Genomic DNA, 19,513 nt, shown 5'->3' on the forward strand with positions numbered 1-19,513 from the left:
TATGGGAGCCTTTAACATTGAAGTCTATGGGAGCCTTTAACATTGAAGTCTATGGGAGCCTGTAACATTGGAGTCTATAGGAGCCTTTAACATTGACGTCTATGGGAGCCTGTTGCATTGAAGTCTATGGGGAGCCTGTAACATTGAAGTCTATGGGAGCCTTTAACATTGAAGTCTATGGGAGCCTTTAACATTGAAGTCTATGGGAGCCTTTAACACTGAAGTCTATGGGAGCCTTTAACATTGAAGTCTATGCGAGACTTTAACATTGAAGTATATGGGAGTCTTTAACATTGAAGTCTATGGGAGCCTTTAACATTGAAGTCTATGGGAGCCTTTAACATTGAAGTCTATGGGAGCCTTTAACATTGAAGTCTATGGGAGCCTGTAACATTGAAGTCTATGGGAGCCTGTAACATTGAAGTCTATGGGAGCCTTTAACATTGAAGTCTATGGGAGCCTTTAACATTGAAGTATATGGGAGCCTTTAACATTGAAGTCTATGGGAGCCTGTAACATTGAAGTCTATGGGAGCCTGTAACATTGAAGTCTATGGGAGCCTTTAACATTGAAGTCTATGGGAGCCTTTAACATTGAAGTATATGGGAGCCTTTAACATTGAAGTCTATGGGAGCCTTTAACATTGAAGTCTATGGGAGCCTTTAACATTGAAGTCTATGGGAGCCTTTAACATTGAAGTCTATGGGAGCCTGTAACATTAAAGTCTATGGGAGCCTTTAACATTGAAGTCTATGGGAGCCTTTAACATTGAAGTCTATGGGAGCCTTTAACATTGAAGTCTATGGGAGCCTTTAACATTGAAGTCTATGCGAGACTTTAACATTGAAGTATATGGGAGCCTTTAACATTGAAGTCTATGGGAGCCTTTAACATTGAAGTCTATGGGAGCCTTTAACATTGAATTATATGGGAGCCTTTAACATTGAAGTCTATGGGAGCCTGTAACATTGAAGTCTATGGGAGCCTTTAACATTGACGTCTATGGGAGCCTTTAACATTGAAGTCTATGGGAGCCTTTAACATTGAAGTCTATGGGAGCCTTTAACATTGAAGTCTATGGGAGCCTTTAGCATTGAAGTCTATGGGAGCTTTTAACATTGAAGTCTATGGGAGCCTTTAACATTGAAGTCTTTGGAAGCCTTTAACATTGAAGTCTATGGGAGCCTTTAACATTGAAGTCTATGCGAAACTTTAACATTGAAGTCTATGGGAGCCTTTAACATTGAAGTCTATGGGAGCTTTTAACATTGAAGCCTATGGGAGCCTTTAACATTGAAGTCTATGGGAGCCTTTAACATTGAAGTCTATGGGAGCCTGTAGCATTGCAGTCTATGGGAGCCTTTAACATTGAAGTCTATGGGAGCCTTTAACATTGAAGTTTATGCGAGACTTTAACATTGAAGTATATGGGAGCCTTTAACATTGAAGTCTATGGGAGCCTTTAACATTGAAGTCTATGGGAGCCTTTAACATTGAAGTATATGGGAGCCTTTAACATTGAAGTCTATGGGAGCCTGTAACATTGAAGTCTATGGGAGCCTTTAACATTGAAGTCTATGGGAGCCTTTAACATTGAAGTATATGGGAGCCTTTAACATTGAAGTCTATGGGAGCCTTTAACATTGAAGTCTATGGGAGCCTTTAACATTGAAGTCTATGGGAGCCTTTAACATTGAAGTCTATGGGAGCCTTTAACATTGAAGTCTATGGGAGCCTTTAACATTGAAGTCTATGGGAGCCTTTAACATTGAAGTCTATGCGAGACTCTAACATTGAAGTATATGGGAGCCTTTAACATTGAAGTCTATGGGAGCCTTTAACATTGAAGTCTATGGGAGCCTGTAACATTGGAGTCTATGGGAGCCTTTAACATTGAAGTCTATGGGAGCCTTTAACATTGAAGTCTATGGGAGCCTGTAACATTGGAGTCTATGGGAGCCTTTAACATTGAAGTCTATGGGAGCCTGTTGCATTGAAGTCTATGGGGAGCCTGTAACATTGAAGTCTATGGGAGCCTTTAACATTGAAGTCTATGGGAGCCTTTAACATTGAAGTCTATGGGAGCCTTTAACATTGAAGTCTATGGGAGCCTTTAACATTGAAGTCTATGGGAGCCTGTAACATTGAAGTCTATGGGAGCCTGTTGCATTGAAGTCTATGGGGAGCCTGTAACATTGAAGTCTATGGGTGCCTTTAACATTGAAGTCTATGGGAGCCTTTAACATTGAAGTCTATGGGAGCCTTTAACATTGAAGTCTATGGGAGCCTTTAACATTGAAGTCTATGGGAGCCTGTAACATTGAAGTCTATGGGAGCCTGTAACATTGAAGTCTATGGGAGCCTTTAACATTGAAGTCTATGGGAGCCTTTAACATTGAAGTCTATGGGAGCCTTTAACATTGAAGTCTATGGGAGCCTGTAACATTGAAGTCTATGGGAGCCTTTAACATTGAAGTCTATGGGAGCCTGTAGCATTGCAGTCTATGGGAGCCTGTAACATTGAAGTCTATGGGAGCCTTTAACATTGAAGTCTATCGGAGCCTGTAGCATTGAAGTCTATGGGAGCCTGTAACATTGAAGTCTATGGGAGCCTTTAACATTGAAGTCTATGGGAGCCTTTAACATTGAAGTCTATGGGAGACTTTAACATTGAAGTCTATGGGAGCCTTTAACATTGAAGTCTATGGGAGCCTGTAACATTGGAGTCTATGGGAGCCTTTAACATTGAAGTCTATGGGAGCCTTTAACATTGAAGTCTATGGGAGCCTGTAACATTGGAGTCTATAGGAGCCTTTAACATTGACGTCTATGGGAGCCTGTTGCATTGAAGTCTATGGGGAGCCTGTAACATTGAAGTCTATGGGAGCCTTTAACATTGAAGTCTATGGGAGCCTTTAACATTGAAGTCTATGGGAGCCTTTAACACTGAAGTCTATGGGAGCCTTTAACATTGAAGTCTATGCGAGACTTTAACATTGAAGTATATGGGAGTCTTTAACATTGAAGTCTATGGGAGCCTTTAACATTGAAGTCTATGGGAGCCTTTAACATTGAAGTCTATGGGAGCCTTTAACATTGAAGTCTATGGGAGCCTGTAACATTGAAGTCTATGGGAGCCTGTAACATTGAAGTCTATGGGAGCCTTTAACATTGAAGTCTATGGGAGCCTTTAACATTGAAGTATATGGGAGCCTTTAACATTGAAGTCTATGGGAGCCTGTAACATTGAAGTCTATGGGAGCCTGTAACATTGAAGTCTATGGGAGCCTTTAACATTGAAGTCTATGGGAGCCTTTAACATTGAAGTATATGGGAGCCTTTAACATTGAAGTCTATGGGAGCCTTTAACATTGAAGTCTATGGGAGCCTTTAACATTGAAGTCTATGGGAGCCTTTAACATTGAAGTCTATGGGAGCCTGTAACATTGAAGTCTATGGGAGCCTTTAACATTGAAGTCTATGGGAGCCTTTAACATTGAAGTCTATGGGAGCCTTTAACATTGAAGTATATGGGAGCCTTTAACATTGAAGTCTATGGGAGCCTGTAACATTGAAGTCTATGGGAGCCTTTAACATTGACGTCTATGGGAGCCTTTAACATTGAAGTCTATGGGAGCCTTTAACATTGAAGTCTATGGGAGCCTTTAACATTGAAGTCTATGGGAGCCTTTAGCATTGAAGTCTATGGGAGCTTTTAACATTGAAGTCTATGGGAGCCTTTAACATTGAAGTCTATGGGAGCCTTTAACATTGAAGTCTTTGGAAGCCTTTAACATTGAAGTCTATGGGAGCCTTTAACATTGAAGTCTATGCGAAACTTTAACATTGAAGTCTATGGGAGCCTTTAACATTGAAGTCTATGGGAGCTTTTAACATTGAAGCCTATGGGAGCCTTTAACATTGAAGTCTATGGGAGCCTTTAACATTGAAGTCTATGAGAGCCTGTAGCATTGCAGTCTATGGGAGCCTTTAACATTGAAGTCTATGGGAGCCTGTTGCATTGAAGTCTATGGGGAGCCTGTAACATTGAAGTCTATGGGAGCCTTTAACATTGAAGTCTATGGGAGCCTTTCACATTGAAGTCTATGGGAGCCTTTAACATTGAAGTCTATGGGAGCCTTTAACATTGAAGTCTATGGGAGCCTGTAACATTGAAGTCTATGGGAGCCTGTAACATTGAAGTCTATGGGAGCCTTTAACATTGAAGTCTATGGGAGCCTTTAACATTGAAGTCTATGGGAGCCTTTAACATTGAAGTCTATGGGAGCCTGTAACATTGAAGTCTATGGGAGCCTTTAACATTGAAGTCTATGGGAGCCTGTAGCATTGCAGTCTATGGGAGCCTGTAACATTGAAGTCTATGGGAGCCTTTAACATTGAAGTCTATCGGAGCCTGTAGCATTGAAGTCTATGGGAGCCTGTAACATTGAAGTCTATGGGAGCCTTTAACATTGAAGTCTATGGGAGCCTTTAACATTGAAGTCTATGGGAGACTTTAACATTGAAGTCTATGGGAGACTTTAACATTGAAGTCTATGGGAGCCTGTAACATTGGAGTCTATGGGAGCCTTTAACATTGAAGTCTATGGGAGCCTTTAACATTGAAGTCTATGGGAGCCTGTAACATTGGAGTCTATAGGAGCCTTTAACATTGACGTCTATGGGAGCCTGTTGCATTGAAGTCTATGGGGAGCCTGTAACATTGAAGTCTATGGGAGCCTTTAACATTGAAGTCTATGGGAGCCTTTGAAGTCTATGGGAGCCTTTAACACTGAAGTCTATGGGAGCCTTTAACATTGAAGTCTATGCGAGACTTTAACATTGAAGTATATGGGAGTCTTTAACATTGAAGTCTATGGGAGCCTTTAACATTGAAGTCTATGGGAGCCTTTAACATTGAAGTCTATGGGAGCCTTTAACATTGAAGTCTATGGGAGCCTGTAGCATTGCAGTCTATGGGAGCCTTTAACATTGAAGTCTATGGGAGCCTTTAACATTGAAGTTTATGCGAGACTTTAACATTGAAGTATATGGGAGCCTTTAACATTGAAGTCTATGGGAGCCTTTAACATTGAAGTCTATGGGAGCCTTTAACATTGAAGTATATGGGAGCCTTTAACATTGAAGTCTATGGGAGCCTGTAACATTGAAGTCTATGGGAGCCTTTAACATTGAAGTCTATGGGAGCCTTTAACATTGAAGTATATGGGAGCCTTTAACATTGAAGTCTATGGGAGCCTTTAACATTGAAGTCTATGGGAGCCTTTAACATTGAAGTCTATGGGAGCCTTTAACATTGAAGTCTATGGGAGCCTTTAACATTGAAGTCTATGGGAGCCTTTAACATTGAAGTCTATGGGAGCCTTTAACATTGAAGTCTATGCGAGACTCTAACATTGAAGTATATGGGAGCCTTTAACATTGAAGTCTATGGGAGCCTTTAACATTGAAGTCTATGGGAGCCTTTAACATTGAAGTCTATGGGAGCCTTTAACATTGAAGTCTATGGGAGCCTGTAACATTGAAGTCTATGGGAGCCTTTAACATTGACGTCTATGGGAGCCTTTAACATTGAAGTCTATGGGAGCCTTTAACATTGAAGTCTATGGGAGCCTTTAACATTGAAGTCTATGGGAGCCTGTAACATTGAAGTATATGGGAGCCTTTAACATTGACGTCTATGGGAGCCTTTAACATTGAAGTCTATGGGAGCCTTTAACATTGAAGTCTATGGGAGCCTTTAACATTGAAGTCTATGGGAGCCTTTAACATTGAAGTCTATGGGAGCCTTTAACATTGAAGTCTATGGGAGCCTTTAGCATTGAAGTCTATGGGAGCTTTTAACATTGAAGTCTATGGGAGCCTTTAACATTGAAGTCTTTGGAAGCCTTTAACATTGAAGTCTATGGGAGCCTTTAACATTGAAGTCTATGCGAAACTTTAACATTGAAGTCTATGGGAGCCTTTAACATTGAAGTCTATGGGAGCTTTTAACATTGAAGTCTATGGGAGCCTTTAACATTGAAGTCTATGGGAGCCTTTAACATTGAAGTCTATGGGAGCCTGTAGCATTGCAGTCTATGGGAGCCTTTAACATTGAATATGGGAGCCTGTAACATTGAAGTCTATGGGAGCCTTTAACATTGAAGTCTATGGGAGCCTTTAACATTGAAGTATATGGGAGCCTTTAACATTGAAGTCTATGGGAGCCTTTAACATTGAAGTATATGGGAGCCTTTAACATTGAAGTCTATGGGAGCCTTTAACAATGAAGTCTATGCGAGACTTTAACATTGAAGTATATGGGAGCCTTTAACATTGAAGTCTATGGGAGCCTTTAACATTGAAGTCTATGGGAGCCTTTAACATTGAAGTCTATGGGAGCCTTTAACATTGAAGTCTATGGGAGCCTTTAACATTGAAGTTTATGCGAGAATTTAACATTGAAGTATATGGGAGCCTTTAACATTGAAGTCTATGGGAACCTTTAACATTGAAGTCTATGGGACCCTTTAACATTGAAGTCTATGGGAGCCTTTAAAATTGAAGTCTATGGGAGCCTGTAGCATTGAAGTCTATGGGAGCCTGTAACATTGAAGTCTATGGGAGCCTTTAACATTGAAGTCTATGGGAGCCTGTAGCATTGAAGTCTATGGGAGCCTGTAACATTGAAGTCTATGGGAGCCTTTAACATTGAAGTCTATGGGAGCCTTTAATATTGAAGTCTATGGGAGCCTTTAACATTGAAGTATATGGGAGCCTTTAACATTGAAGTCTATTGGAGCCTTTAACATTGAAGTCTATGGGAGCCCTTAACATTGAAGTATATGGGAGCCTTTAACATTGAAGTCTATGGGAGCCTTTAACATTGAAGTCTAAGCGAGACTTTAACATTGAAGTCTATGGGAGCCTTTAGCATTGCAGTCTATGGGAGCTTTTAACATTGAAGTCTATGGGAGCCTTTAACATTGAAGTCTATGGGAGCCTTTAACATTGAAGTCTATGCGAGACTTTAACATTGAAGTCTATTGGAGCCTTTAACATTGCAGTCTATGGGAGCTTTTAACATTGAAGTCTATGGGAGCCTTTAACATTGAGGTCTATGGGAGCCTTTAACATTGAAGTCTATGGGAGCCTGTAGCATTGAAGTCTATGGGAGCCTGTAACATTGAAGTCTATGGGAGCCTTTAACATTGAAGTCTATGGGAGCCTGTAGCATTGAAGTCTATGGGAGCCTGTAACATTGAAGTCTATGGGTGCCTTTAACATTGAAGTCTATGGGAGCCTTTAACATTGAAGTATATGGGAGCCTTTAACATTGAAGTCTATGTGAGCCTTTAACATTGAAGTCTATGGGAGCCTTTAACATTGAAGTATATGGGAGCCTTTAACATTGAAGTCTATGGGAGCCTTTAACATTGAAGTCTATGGGAGCCTTTGAAGTCTATGGGAGCCTTTAACACTGAAGTCTATGGGAGCCTTTAACATTGAAGTCTATGCGAGACTTTAACATTGAAGTATATGGGAGTCTTTAACATTGAAGTCTATGGGAGCCTTTAACATTGAAGTCTATGGGAGCCTTTAACATTGAAGTCTATGGGAGCCTTTAACATTGAAGTCTATGGGAGCCTGTAGCATTGCAGTCTATGGGAGCCTTTAACATTGAAGTCTATGGGAGCCTTTAACATTGAAGTTTATGCGAGACTTTAACATTGAAGTATATGGGAGCCTTTAACATTGAAGTCTATGGGAGCCTTTAACATTGAAGTCTATGGGAGCCTTTAACATTGAAGTATATGGGAGCCTTTAACATTGAAGTCTATGGGAGCCTGTAACATTGAAGTCTATGGGAGCCTTTAACATTGAAGTCTATGGGAGCCTTTAACATTGAAGTATATGGGAGCCTTTAACATTGAAGTCTATGGGAGCCTTTAACATTGAAGTCTATGGGAGCCTTTAACATTGAAGTCTATGGGAGCCTTTAACATTGAAGTCTATGGGAGCCTTTAACATTGAAGTCTATGGGAGCCTTTAACATTGAAGTCTATGGGAGCCTTTAACATTGAAGTCTATGCGAGACTCTAACATTGAAGTATATGGGAGCCTTTAACATTGAAGTCTATGGGAGCCTTTAACATTGAAGTCTATGGGAGCCTTTAACATTGAAGTCTATGGGAGCCTTTAACATTGAAGTCTATGGGAGCCTGTAACATTGAAGTCTATGGGAGCCTTTAACATTGACGTCTATGGGAGCCTTTAACATTGAAGTCTATGGGAGCCTTTAACATTGAAGTATATGGGAGCCTTTAACATTGACGTCTATGGGAGCCTTTAACATTGAAGTCTATGGGAGCCTTTAACATTGAAGTCTATGGGAGCCTTTAACATTGAAGTCTATGGGAGCCTTTAACATTGAAGTCTATGGGAGCCTTTAACATTGAAGTCTATGGGAGCCTTTAGCATTGAAGTCTATGGGAGCTTTTAACATTGAAGTCTATGGGAGCCTTTAACATTGAAGTCTTTGGAAGCCTTTAACATTGAAGTCTATGGGAGCCTTTAACATTGAAGTCTATGCGAAACTTTAACATTGAAGTCTATGGGAGCCTTTAACATTGAAGTCTATGGGAGCTTTTAACATTGAAGTCTATGGGAGCCTTTAACATTGAAGTCTATGGGAGCCTTTAACATTGAAGTCTATGGGAGCCTGTAGCATTGCAGTCTATGGGAGCCTTTAACATTGAATATGGGAGCCTGTAACATTGAAGTCTATGGGAGCCTTTAACATTGAAGTCTATGGGAGCCTTTAACATTGAAGTATATGGGAGCCTTTAACATTGAAGTCTATGGGAGCCTTTAACATTGAAGTATATGGGAGCCTTTAACATTGAAGTCTATGGGAGCCTTTAACAATGAAGTCTATGCGAGACTTTAACATTGAAGTATATGGGAGCCTTTAACATTGAAGTCTATGGGAGCCTTTAACATTGAAGTCTATGGGAGCCTTTAACATTGAAGTCTATGGGAGCCTTTAACATTGAAGTCTATGGGAGCCTTTAACATTGAAGTTTATGCGAGAATTTAACATTGAAGTATATGGGAGCCTTTAACATTGAAGTCTATGGGAACCTTTAACATTGAAGTCTATGGGACCCTTTAACATTGAAGTCTATGGGAGCCTTTAAAATTGAAGTCTATGGGAGCCTGTAGCATTGAAGTCTATGGGAGCCTGTAACATTGAAGTCTATGGGAGCCTTTAACATTGAAGTCTATGGGAGCCTGTAGCATTGAAGTCTATGGGAGCCTGTAACATTGAAGTCTATGGGAGCCTTTAACATTGAAGTCTATGGGAGCCTTTAATATTGAAGTCTATGGGAGCCTTTAACATTGAAGTATATGGGAGCCTTTAACATTGAAGTCTATTGGAGCCTTTAACATTGAAGTCTATGGGAGCCCTTAACATTGAAGTATATGGGAGCCTTTAACATTGAAGTCTATGGGAGCCTTTAACATTGAAGTCTAAGCGAGACTTTAACATTGAAGTCTATGGGAGCCTTTAGCATTGCAGTCTATGGGAGCTTTTAACATTGAAGTCTATGGGAGCCTTTAACATTGAAGTCTATGGGAGCCTTTAACATTGAAGTCTATGCGAGACTTTAACATTGAAGTCTATTGGAGCCTTTAACATTGCAGTCTATGGGAGCTTTTAACATTGAAGTCTATGGGAGCCTTTAACATTGAGGTCTATGGGAGCCTTTAACATTGAAGTCTATGGGAGCCTGTAGCATTGAAGTCTATGGGAGCCTGTAACATTGAAGTCTATGGGAGCCTTTAACATTGAAGTCTATGGGAGCCTGTAGCATTGAAGTCTATGGGAGCCTGTAACATTGAAGTCTATGGGTGCCTTTAACATTGAAGTCTATGGGAGCCTTTAACATTGAAGTATATGGGAGCCTTTAACATTGAAGTCTATGTGAGCCTTTAACATTGAAGTCTATGGGAGCCTTTAACATTGAAGTATATGGGAGCCTTTAACATTGAAGTCTATGGGAGCCTTTAACATTCAAGTCTATGTGAGACTTTAACATTGAAGTCTATGGGAGCCTTTAACATTGAAGTCTATGGGAGCTTTTAACATTGAAGTCTATAGGAGCCTTGAACATTGAAGTATATGGGAGCCTTTAACATTGAAGTATATGGGAGCCTTTAACATTGAAGTCTATGGGAGCCTTTAACATTGAAGTCTACTCGAGACTTTAACATTGAAGTCTGTGGGAGCCTTTAACATTGAAGTCTATGGGAGCTTTTAACATTGAAGTCTATGGGAGACTTTAACATTGAAGTCTATGGGAGCCTTTAACATTGAAGTCTATGGGAGCCTTTAACATTGAATCCAAACATGAATGGAGCATGCACTTGGGAACCTGACCAGCCAATGGAGATTCACGGAGTGGCTGAAACCCGGTCATTTAAACCCAGTGCATTGGGCTGACCCCAGCCATTTGCATCGTCAGGGTGATCAGGCGATCGGAGCCACCGCCCTCCCGCGTACCTGGCGAGGTAGCTAACAGCTCGTCGTCGCCCTCGTCGTCGTCGCCCTCGTCAGCACCGCCGTCACGGCCGCCACCGGCGTCGGGGGCGGTGGTGGCCTCCGCCCTGTCAGCAGAGTCCTCCTTGCCCTCGTCCTGGCCCTCCTCTTCACCCTGCTCCTCCTCATCGTCCTCCTCCTCCTCCTTGCCCTCTTCATGGCCCTCCTCTTCACCCTGCTCCTCCTCATCATCCTCCTGGCTCTCCGCCTCCTCAGCTTTGACCTCTTCCTGGCCCTCCTCTTCACCCTGCTCCTCCTCATCGTCCTCCTCCTTGCCCTCTTCCTGGCCCTCCTCTTCACCCTGCTCCTCCTCATCGTCCTCCTCCTTGCCCTCTTCCTGGCCCTCCTCTTCACCCTGCTCCTCCTCATCATCCTCCTGGCTCTCCTCCTCCTTGCCCTCTTCCTCGCCATAATCCTCCTCCACCTCCTGGTCCTCCTCGCCATCATCCACCACTGTGGGGGGGTGGTGGTGGTGTTAGGGGTGGTGGGGGTGGAGGTTGTTGTATATGTCGGGTCTAGAAAAATTAATAGAAATAAAATAAAAATGGGACAATGTCTAATTATCCGAATTTATGCTAATTTATGTAATTATGCACGTAATTTATGCTAATCAGGGAGGTATAATTGCCTAGTCCTGAGTGTGAAAGGCGGCTGCTGTGTGAGGGGAGGGGGTTCGCATCACTCCCTTTTGCCCCAAGCGACACCGCGATTGATTATTTTTAAAAAGATATTGGCAGAATTATGCTTAATACAAATTTTGGAAAAGGCCAAAAATATACAACAAGGTGATGGGGTGGTGATGATGATGGTGGAGGGGGTGGTGGAGGGGGTGGTGCTGGTGGAGGTGGTAGTGGTGGAGGTGGTGAGGGTGGTGGTGGTGTTGATGATGATGGTGGAGGGGGTGGTGGAGGGGGTGGTGGTGGTGGTGGAGGTGGTGTTGATGATGATGGTGGAGGGGGTGGTGGTGGGGGTGGTGGGGGTGGTGGAGGTGGTGTTGATGATGATGGTGGAGGGGGTGGTGGTGGAGGTGGTGTTGATGATGATGGTGGAGGGGGTGGTGGTGGTGCTGGTGGAGGTGGTGTTGATGATGATGGTGGAGGGGGTGGTAGTGGTGGTGGTGGTGTTGATGATGATGGTGGAGGGGGTGGTGGTGGAGGTGGTGTTGATGATGATGGTGGAGGGGGTGGTGGTGGTGCTGGTGGAGGTGGTGTTGATGATGATGGTGGAGGGGGTGGTAGTGGTGGTGGTGGAGGTGGTGTTGATGATGATGGTGGAGGGGGTGGTAGTGGTGGTGGTGGTGTTGATGATGATGGTGGAGGGGGTGGTGGAGGGGGTGGTGGAGAGGGTGGTGGTGGTGGTGGTGTTGATGATGATGGTGGAGGGGGTGGTGGAGGGGGTGGTGGTGGAGGTGGTGTTGATGATGATGGTGGAGGGGGTGGTGGAGGGGGTGGTGCTGGTGGTTGAGGTTGTGTTGATGATAATGGTGGAGGGGGGGGTGGTGGTGGTGGAGGTGGTGTTGATGATGATGGTGGAGGGGGTGGTGGAGGGGGTGGTGGTGGTGGTGGTGTTGATGATGATGGTGGAGGGGGTGGTAGTGGTGGTGGTGGAGGTGGTGTTGTGGTTTGCGCTACGATCCCGGCGACCCGAGTTCGATTCCCGCTCACGACCACAAACCCCGGTGACCATTACCTGAACCGGTCCTGGGCCTCCCCTAGGTCGACTCGGCCTCAAACGAGTACCTGGTGCGGTGCGTAGTAAATGTCGTTAGCGCCGGGAAGACAAAGGCGACCGGCCGGGCTTTGCTAACCTTCGACGAGGAGGTGCACCCTCAGCAGTCTGGAGTCCACGTCGTTGACGGCGATGCACACGTACGAGTCCGTGTCCTCACGCCGCGCGGCAATGACGCGCAGGGTGCCGTTGTTGAAGGTCCGGTGGCGCTCGTCCTGCAGGCGGAGGTTCCGTGAGTCCTTGAACCTGGCGGTGTGTGGCGCAGGCAGAGAGAGAGAGAGGGGGAGGGGGGGAGAGAGTGAAACCTGCCGGTGATATTCACGAAATCGACCAAACTCCCGCACCTCCGATGAGCACGATTGGCCACGTAGGGTGCGAAAGAAGTCTGACGTAGGCACAGCCCTCGTGGCACAACGAGCGCCCGAGGCATCCTTTGCCGAACAAACGAGCCACTTCGTCGGGGCTGTCGTTTGCGACATGGCTGCTTCTGATAACACATTCTCCTGCGGAGGGAGGGAGCTGGTAGTAGGAACGTTGGGTTGCTCGGTCAATGGCCAGGGTCAATGGCGGCACCACGTGGTGCATTCCGACTGTGAGGGCGGGCACAAGCCGGCGTGAGTAGGTTAAACGTTGAGTTTTAAAAGGGCACCACGGGGTGACCAGCCCCTCCACACCCAGCCCCACCCAGCCCCTCCCCCCACCCAGCCCCACCCTCCCCACCCAGCCCCTCCCCACCCAGCCCCTCCCCCCACCCAGCCCCACCCTCCCCACCCAGCCCCACCCCTCCCATGATTGGATGCACGACTGACGGACACAACAACAATCAACCAGGAGGTTCCTACACAGTATAAAGCGCTCCGTAGCTCAGTGGCCATTAGCTGGTGAAACTATCCTCATGGCGGTACCCCCGCGGTAGCGAATGATACCAACTGGCTCACGCGAAGTAGATTCCTCTAAGACGAAGGTACTTTGCAAGCCCGCTGGCCATCAACAAAATATTTGTTCGTGAAGCCATCCATATACATATAGAAACGGACACAATTTCAACTGAGGAGATGGGTACAAAGTGAAGGACGTTATCAACCAGTTCAAGTCATGACTGGCTATGATGTTCCCATCCTACCACCTTAGTTAGTTGAATTTTACGCCCATTTCAAACTTGCGCGTTCACAGCATTTACACCGACACAGCCATTTCGCGCGCCGACTACCCCTCTTATAGACGACCGCTTGCGTTGCGATCAAAACGTCGCAGTTTTTGGTTTTTCGTTATTTTTATGTGAACCGATCTACGTGACTTTACTGGAAAACACCCCCCAAAGAACATGGCCGAGGCGATTGGAATCTTTTATTTCTGGGACGCTATTTTTTTACCGGGGTGTTACTTAACTCCGTGACTGGGGTACCAATCGATCCGAAATCAGTGCCACACTCCACGATCTGGAAACGCCAAACATCAGCGTAAAAAAACCCGTCACCGTTAAAATTTAACTTTGAGCGGCGAATCACGCGCGGCTCGTCGAGATGAGTCGACTGCCGCATCGCCGGCCATCACCAGACTAAAAATGACTGCATCACGCACATTACGTGAGTGCCGAGGTACTATGATACCCCGGGGAACCACCATAAGGTTCAAATAAACAATCGTCTAAGTGAGCGGAGAGAGAGAGAGAGACGGAGAGGGAAGGAGCCAGGGCAGCGTTCCGTCTCACCACAGGAACTCGGCGGGCGGCCACGAAAACACCGCGCACTCCATGTACACCGCCTCTCCCTCCCTCGCCACGTACAGCCTATCTTGCTCCGACAGCATCTGTGGGGGCACGGCTGTGGGAGGGGTGGGGGGCACAGACAGCCAGCCGGAGGGGTCGTCCGTCAGAGTCGGTCCAAAGTGCCCTGCCTAGAGGGGGGCGACCTACAGCCGTCTGTCCAGTCAAGGACCTCCTCCTCCTCATTCTCCTCCTCCTCCCCATACTCCTCCTCCTCCCCATACTCCTCCTCCTCCCCATACTCCTCCTCCCCATACTCCTCCTCTTCCCCATACTCCTCCTCCACCTCCGCCCCATACTCCTCCCCATACTCCTCCTCCTCCCACCTCCTCCCCATACTCCTCCTCCTCTCCATACTCCTCCTCCTCCCCATACTCCTCCTCCCTCTTCCTACCTCCCTCCTCGTCCTCCGTCCTCCTCCTCCTTCCCCCTCCCAGTCACTCCCCCCCGCCCCCCGCTCACCTGGCACTTTGACGTAGGCGTTGGCCAGGATGGTGCCATGCCGGTTTGAGGCCTCACACTGGTACACGCCGGTGGCTCCCCCGTCCAGCCGCCTCAGGGACAGGGAGTCGCCGTCCACGCTCCGCCCGGACACCACGGGGGCCTCTGCTCCACCGCGCAGCGACACACGACACCCGGCACTCTTTGTGTGTGTGTGGAGCCTTGACACGATTCAGAGTATGTTTTTGTTTGCATTCTGACCACCAGTATATGTTGTGGTTAATGCAGACATGATTCCTTGTAAAAGGTTTCAGTTTGGTGTTTTAACATCTTAACACAGCTGTATTGTTGTCAGAAAAAAGGGGAAAACCTATTCTCAGGCTATGAGTGAGTGAGCAAGTGATAGGTTGTGAGTGAGTGAGCGTGTGATAGACTATGAGTCCGGCAAAACAACCCCCTACCTCCTCGCGGAGCCGGACGGGCAACTCTGTCGTGGACAGTGCTGTGGGGGGAGTTCCAATCTCGATTGGCACCTCCCCTCATGGCATCTGTGTCCACCACAGGGGCTAAACGGGGGCTCTAGACGGGTGCGAGGGGCTGGTAACCCCTCCACCTTCAATTAATTACCACTAAACCGCGAATTAAGTATATAACTAATATTCTTGTGCCGGAGGCCCCGGGGGGCCAGGCGTCTATGACGTCTCCTGGCCAAACCCCAATTGGCGGAGCCAGGAGATTGAATATCTACTCTCGGGGCTGCTCCAGAAACAACGAAAAACCACCACAGGTGGCCACGTGGAATGTTGGATCGCTCACTGCGGAGGAGAGGCTGTCACTCCTCTGTCGGGAGCTGGACCGGTACCGCCTGGATCTGTGTGGCATTCAGGAGGTCCGGTGGACTGGCTCTGGCTCCTGCCACCATGAGGGGTGGACAGTCCTCTGCTCGGGGCAGCAGACTGCCAAACAACAGGGTGTGGCTCTTCTTTTGAACAAAAGAATGAAGGGGGCGTGGGAGCGTGGCGGTGAGGTGTGGGAAGCTGTAAGCCCCAGGCTACTTTGGGCTCGCCTTCCCATCAACCGGAGACGAGGAATGGTGGTCATGGTTACTTATGCCCCCACAGAAGATGAACATCCGTGGAGGGATGCAGGCAAAGCCGAGTCAGATGCCTTCTATGACCTCCTGTCACAGTTGCTGGCTAAAGTGGCCCCTCGGGATAGAGTCATCATGTTCGGTGACTTCAATGCCCGAGTTGGTCATGATGCTGGCACCTGGTCTGGAGTGATTGGAGGGCATGGGCCAGATCAGCTCAATAACAATGGTAGGAGGCTGCTAGATTTGTGTGCAGCCTATGGGCTTGTTCCGGCATCGGCGCATCGACACAACATCATGGATACATGCCGGGTCCAAGCAAGAACACCTGCTGGACTACATAGTGACGGACCAGCGGATGCGAGCCCATGTCCTTGACACCAGGACCTACCGTGGAGCTGATCTGCCCTCTGACCATCGACTAGTCATCTGTAAGATGCGCCTGCCATTCTTCCACTCCGGTGGTGGGTGTACACCCAGGACCCCATTCCAACCTAAAGTGGCCTGGTCTCAGTTATCTGATGAAAGTTGCAAGCGAGAATTTCATCATCGCTTGCGGCTGGGATTGGCATCGTCCCCGACTCCTCCTGATGTTGAGGGTAAATGGGCGAGGTCTAGGACTGTGACTCATGCAGCTGCAATGGCTGCTTTGGGTACGCAGTCCAGACCTCCCCAGAGACCCTGGCTGACAGAGGAGTTGTTCAGGATGGTTGAGAAAAAGCAACAGGCCCACTGTCATCGGCTACAGAATCCCACGTCAGAGAATGAGGAGGCTTACCGCAGCCTTCGCTCGGAGGTTCGGAGAGCCGTGAGGCGCTGCAAGGATAGGTGGTGGTCGTGGGTTGCTGAGGAGATGGAGTCTGCCTCCGTGGCCCGTGATCACAAATCTCGATTTAACTCCATCAAAAAAGTAACCTGCAGCACCACACCTATTACCATCATTAGGGGAAAAAACGGTGATCCAATCTCCGACCCCCAGGAACAGGTTTGCAGATTTGCTGAGCATTTCTGTGAGGTCCTGGGGGAGGGAAAATTCCTCAGCCAGGAAAACATCATGGCACAAAGTGAGAATGACCCTGCTGAGGCTGCGGTGCCTCAAATATTGGAAGAAGTCACCTCCTGTGAGTGGCTGGCTGAGGTGCCATCTGTTGAGGAAGTACTGAAGGCGATCCGGAGTCTGAGACCAGGAAAGGCAGCGGGCAGAGATGATCTCCCAAGCGAAATGCTGAGGGAGGGTGGCGTTTGTGCACAGACTGCCCTATATGACATCTATTCAACAGTCTGGACCACTGGACGGGTTCTGCAGGATTGGAAGGATGCCCTGGTGGTCCCCCTCTTTAAGAAGAGGGACCGCACAGACTGTAACAACTACAGGGGCAAGGATTATTCAACATCGCCTTGCCAGGCACGCTGAGGAGAGGCTTGCGGAGCCCCAATGCGGTTTCAGGAAAGGGCGGTCCTGCACAGATGCCATATTTTCTGTCTGTCTGCTACAGCAGAGGTGTAGGGAATTCCAACAAGACCTACATCTCTGCTTTATTGACCTGGTCAAGGCCTATGATACCATCAGTAGGCCTGGGCTCTGGGTTGTTCTTCGTGCTTTTGGAGTACCTGACCCTCTGCTCACGATCATTAAGGACCTTCATGATGGTGAGCGGGCCCGGGTAAAACTACGTGGCCGGGAGTCAGAGCCATTCCCTGTACACCTTGGGGTGCGACAGGGATGTCCTCTGGCTCCCACAGTATTTAACATCTATTTTGACCACGTAGTTTGTGAAGCCTTCAATAGCTGTACCGGGGGAATCTCCATATGGTACAGATATAATGGGAGGCTGATCGATGCCCGGGTGCGGTCAAGGGATGGCTCCCTATTGCTCAACCACGTTATGTATGCTGATGATTTGGTAATAGCTGCTAATTCAGAGGAGGAATAGGAGACGCTGCTGCTGAGACTGGAGCGTGCCACTAAGAGGTTGGGCCTTACCATCAGCCCCACCAAAACTAAGCACCTGCCTGGGTATTTTGTACCATCGGACACTCCACCCCCACAACTCCCAATCGGTGATGGGGCAGTTGTGGAGAGATTGGAGAGTTTCCCATACCTGGGCAGTGTGCTTATGACCGGCTGCAGTTTAACAGCAGAGGTCTCACTCCGAATCAGTCGAGCGGCAATATCTTTTCATCGGTTGCGTAACGCTGTGTGGAAGCTACCTGCTCTGTCGCTCCGCACTAAGCTTCAGGTCTTCTCGGCCACGGTCATTCCCTCCCTTCTCTACGCTTGCAAAACGTGGACCCCCCTAATGGAACATCTTCGCCGCTTAGAAACATTTAGGCTGGCCTGCCTACGATCCATCCTGGGTTTAACCAGACTGGATTGTGTGAAGAGCTCACAAATCCTTGAAAGATCTGGGCAAGGTCCCATCGGTGAGCTCCTCTGGCGGGCAAGGCTGCGATGGCTGGGTCATGAAGCCCGCATGCCCAGCCACCGCTTGCGAAACAGCTTTTGTTCGGCCGGATTGAGGGGGCTAAACAGGCGCGGCACGGGCTAGATTAGAGATGGAGTGATGTGGTACAGGAGGACGTGAAGCTGAATGGACTTGCCGATGACTGGTACCAGCGGTGTCAAGATCGGCCTCTGTGGAGGAGGCTCGTGAAAGACGCTACTGGGCAGTTGGAGGTAGTCACCCTCCAACAACAACGGAGGGCGGAGGAGCGATGCTCACAACAACGAGCAGAGCGCCGGGTGGCTGAAGCACAGCGGGTTGGCACAGTAGGGGGCACAGGTGGTGCATCAGCCAGTCATCTCAGTCAGTCGACCCGTGGCACCTGGGTCTGCCCTGTGATCTCCTGCCAGTGGGCGTTCGACACTTCACGTGGCCTCAGGGTGCACATAGCCTGGCACAAGCGTCGTGGTGACGTCACCGCCACTTAGTGGCGAATGGCGGTTGTTGTTGTTGTTGATAGGCTATGCGTGAGTGAGCGTGTAATAGACTATGAGTGTGCGAGCGTGTGATAGACTGTGAGTGTGCGAGCGTGTGATAGGCTGTGAGTATGCGAGCGTGTGATAGGCTGTGAGTGTGCGAGCGTGTGATAGGCTGTGAGTGAGCGAGCGTGTGATAGGCTGTCAGCGAGTGAGCGAGCGTGTGATAAGCTGTCAGCGAGTGAGCGAGCGTACGAGAGTGGATGAGCGTGTGGACGAGCAAAGTCAGTGGGTAGTGAGCAAGCGCGTAGGTTGGACGAGCGGGTAAGGAGGCAACACACCGTTGACGGGGATGCCGTTGAAGAACCAGCGGACGAGCGGTTTGGGGATTCCGTCGGCGAGGCAGGCGAGCTCCACGGTGTCCCACGGAGCGTAGACGCGGCTCTCTGGCTCGGGAGCGATCCAGTAAGGCTTGGCTGCAGCGGTCGGGAAAACACGAGGAGGAGGAGGAGGGGGGGAGGGGGGGGAAGGAGGGGGAAGGAGGGGGGAAGGAGAGGGGAAGGAGAGGGGAAGGAGGGGGAAGGAGGGGGTGAAGGAGGGGGAAGGAGAGGGGAAGGAGGGGGCAAGGAGGGGGCAAGGAGGGGGCAAGGAGGGGGAAGGAGGGGGGAAGGAGGGGAGAAGGAGGGGGGAAGGAGGGGGAAGGAGGGGGAAGGAGGGGGGGAGGAGGGGGAAGGAGAGGGGATGGAGGGGGCAAGGAGGGGGCAAGGAGGGGGCAAGGAGGGGGAAGGAGGGGGGAAGGAGGGGGGAAGGAGGGGGAAGGAGGGGGGAAGGAGGGGGGGGGTACTCATTTGAGGTCGAGTCGAGCTAGCAGAGGCCCGGGTACCGGTCGAGATAATCGTCGCCACGACTTGGGCCGCAGGGTTCGCTAACTGCCGTGCCACCGCTCCCTCCGTCGCCCCTGAG

The 19,513-nt window shown here is 48.2% G+C and overlaps 1 protein-coding gene across 1 annotated transcript in view; it reads right to left on the reverse strand.

Moving 5' to 3' along the window:
• LOC142915856 (neuronal cell adhesion molecule-like) overlaps positions 1-19,513 on the reverse strand; it is a 58,448-nt gene that overhangs the window by 16,091 nt on the left and 22,844 nt on the right. The window contains exons 9-13 of the mRNA XM_076061486.1: positions 18,892-19,026; positions 14,562-14,705; positions 14,046-14,157; positions 12,414-12,580; positions 10,571-11,059 (exon numbers count right to left, since the gene is read on the reverse strand). Of these exons, the coding sequence (XP_075917601.1) occupies positions 10,571-11,059; positions 12,414-12,580; positions 14,046-14,157; positions 14,562-14,705; positions 18,892-19,026 (1,047 nt within the window). The remainder of the gene's footprint in view (positions 1-10,570; positions 11,060-12,413; positions 12,581-14,045; positions 14,158-14,561; positions 14,706-18,891; positions 19,027-19,513) is intronic.

This window comes from Petromyzon marinus, unplaced genomic scaffold (genome assembly GCF_048934315.1).
Source record: "Petromyzon marinus isolate PM22_M1 ecotype Great Lakes invasive population unplaced genomic scaffold, UKy_Petmar_22M1.pri1.0 PM_G_Scaffold_36, whole genome shotgun sequence".
In the NCBI taxonomy this organism is placed as follows: Eukaryota; Metazoa; Chordata; class Hyperoartia; order Petromyzontiformes; family Petromyzontidae; genus Petromyzon; species Petromyzon marinus.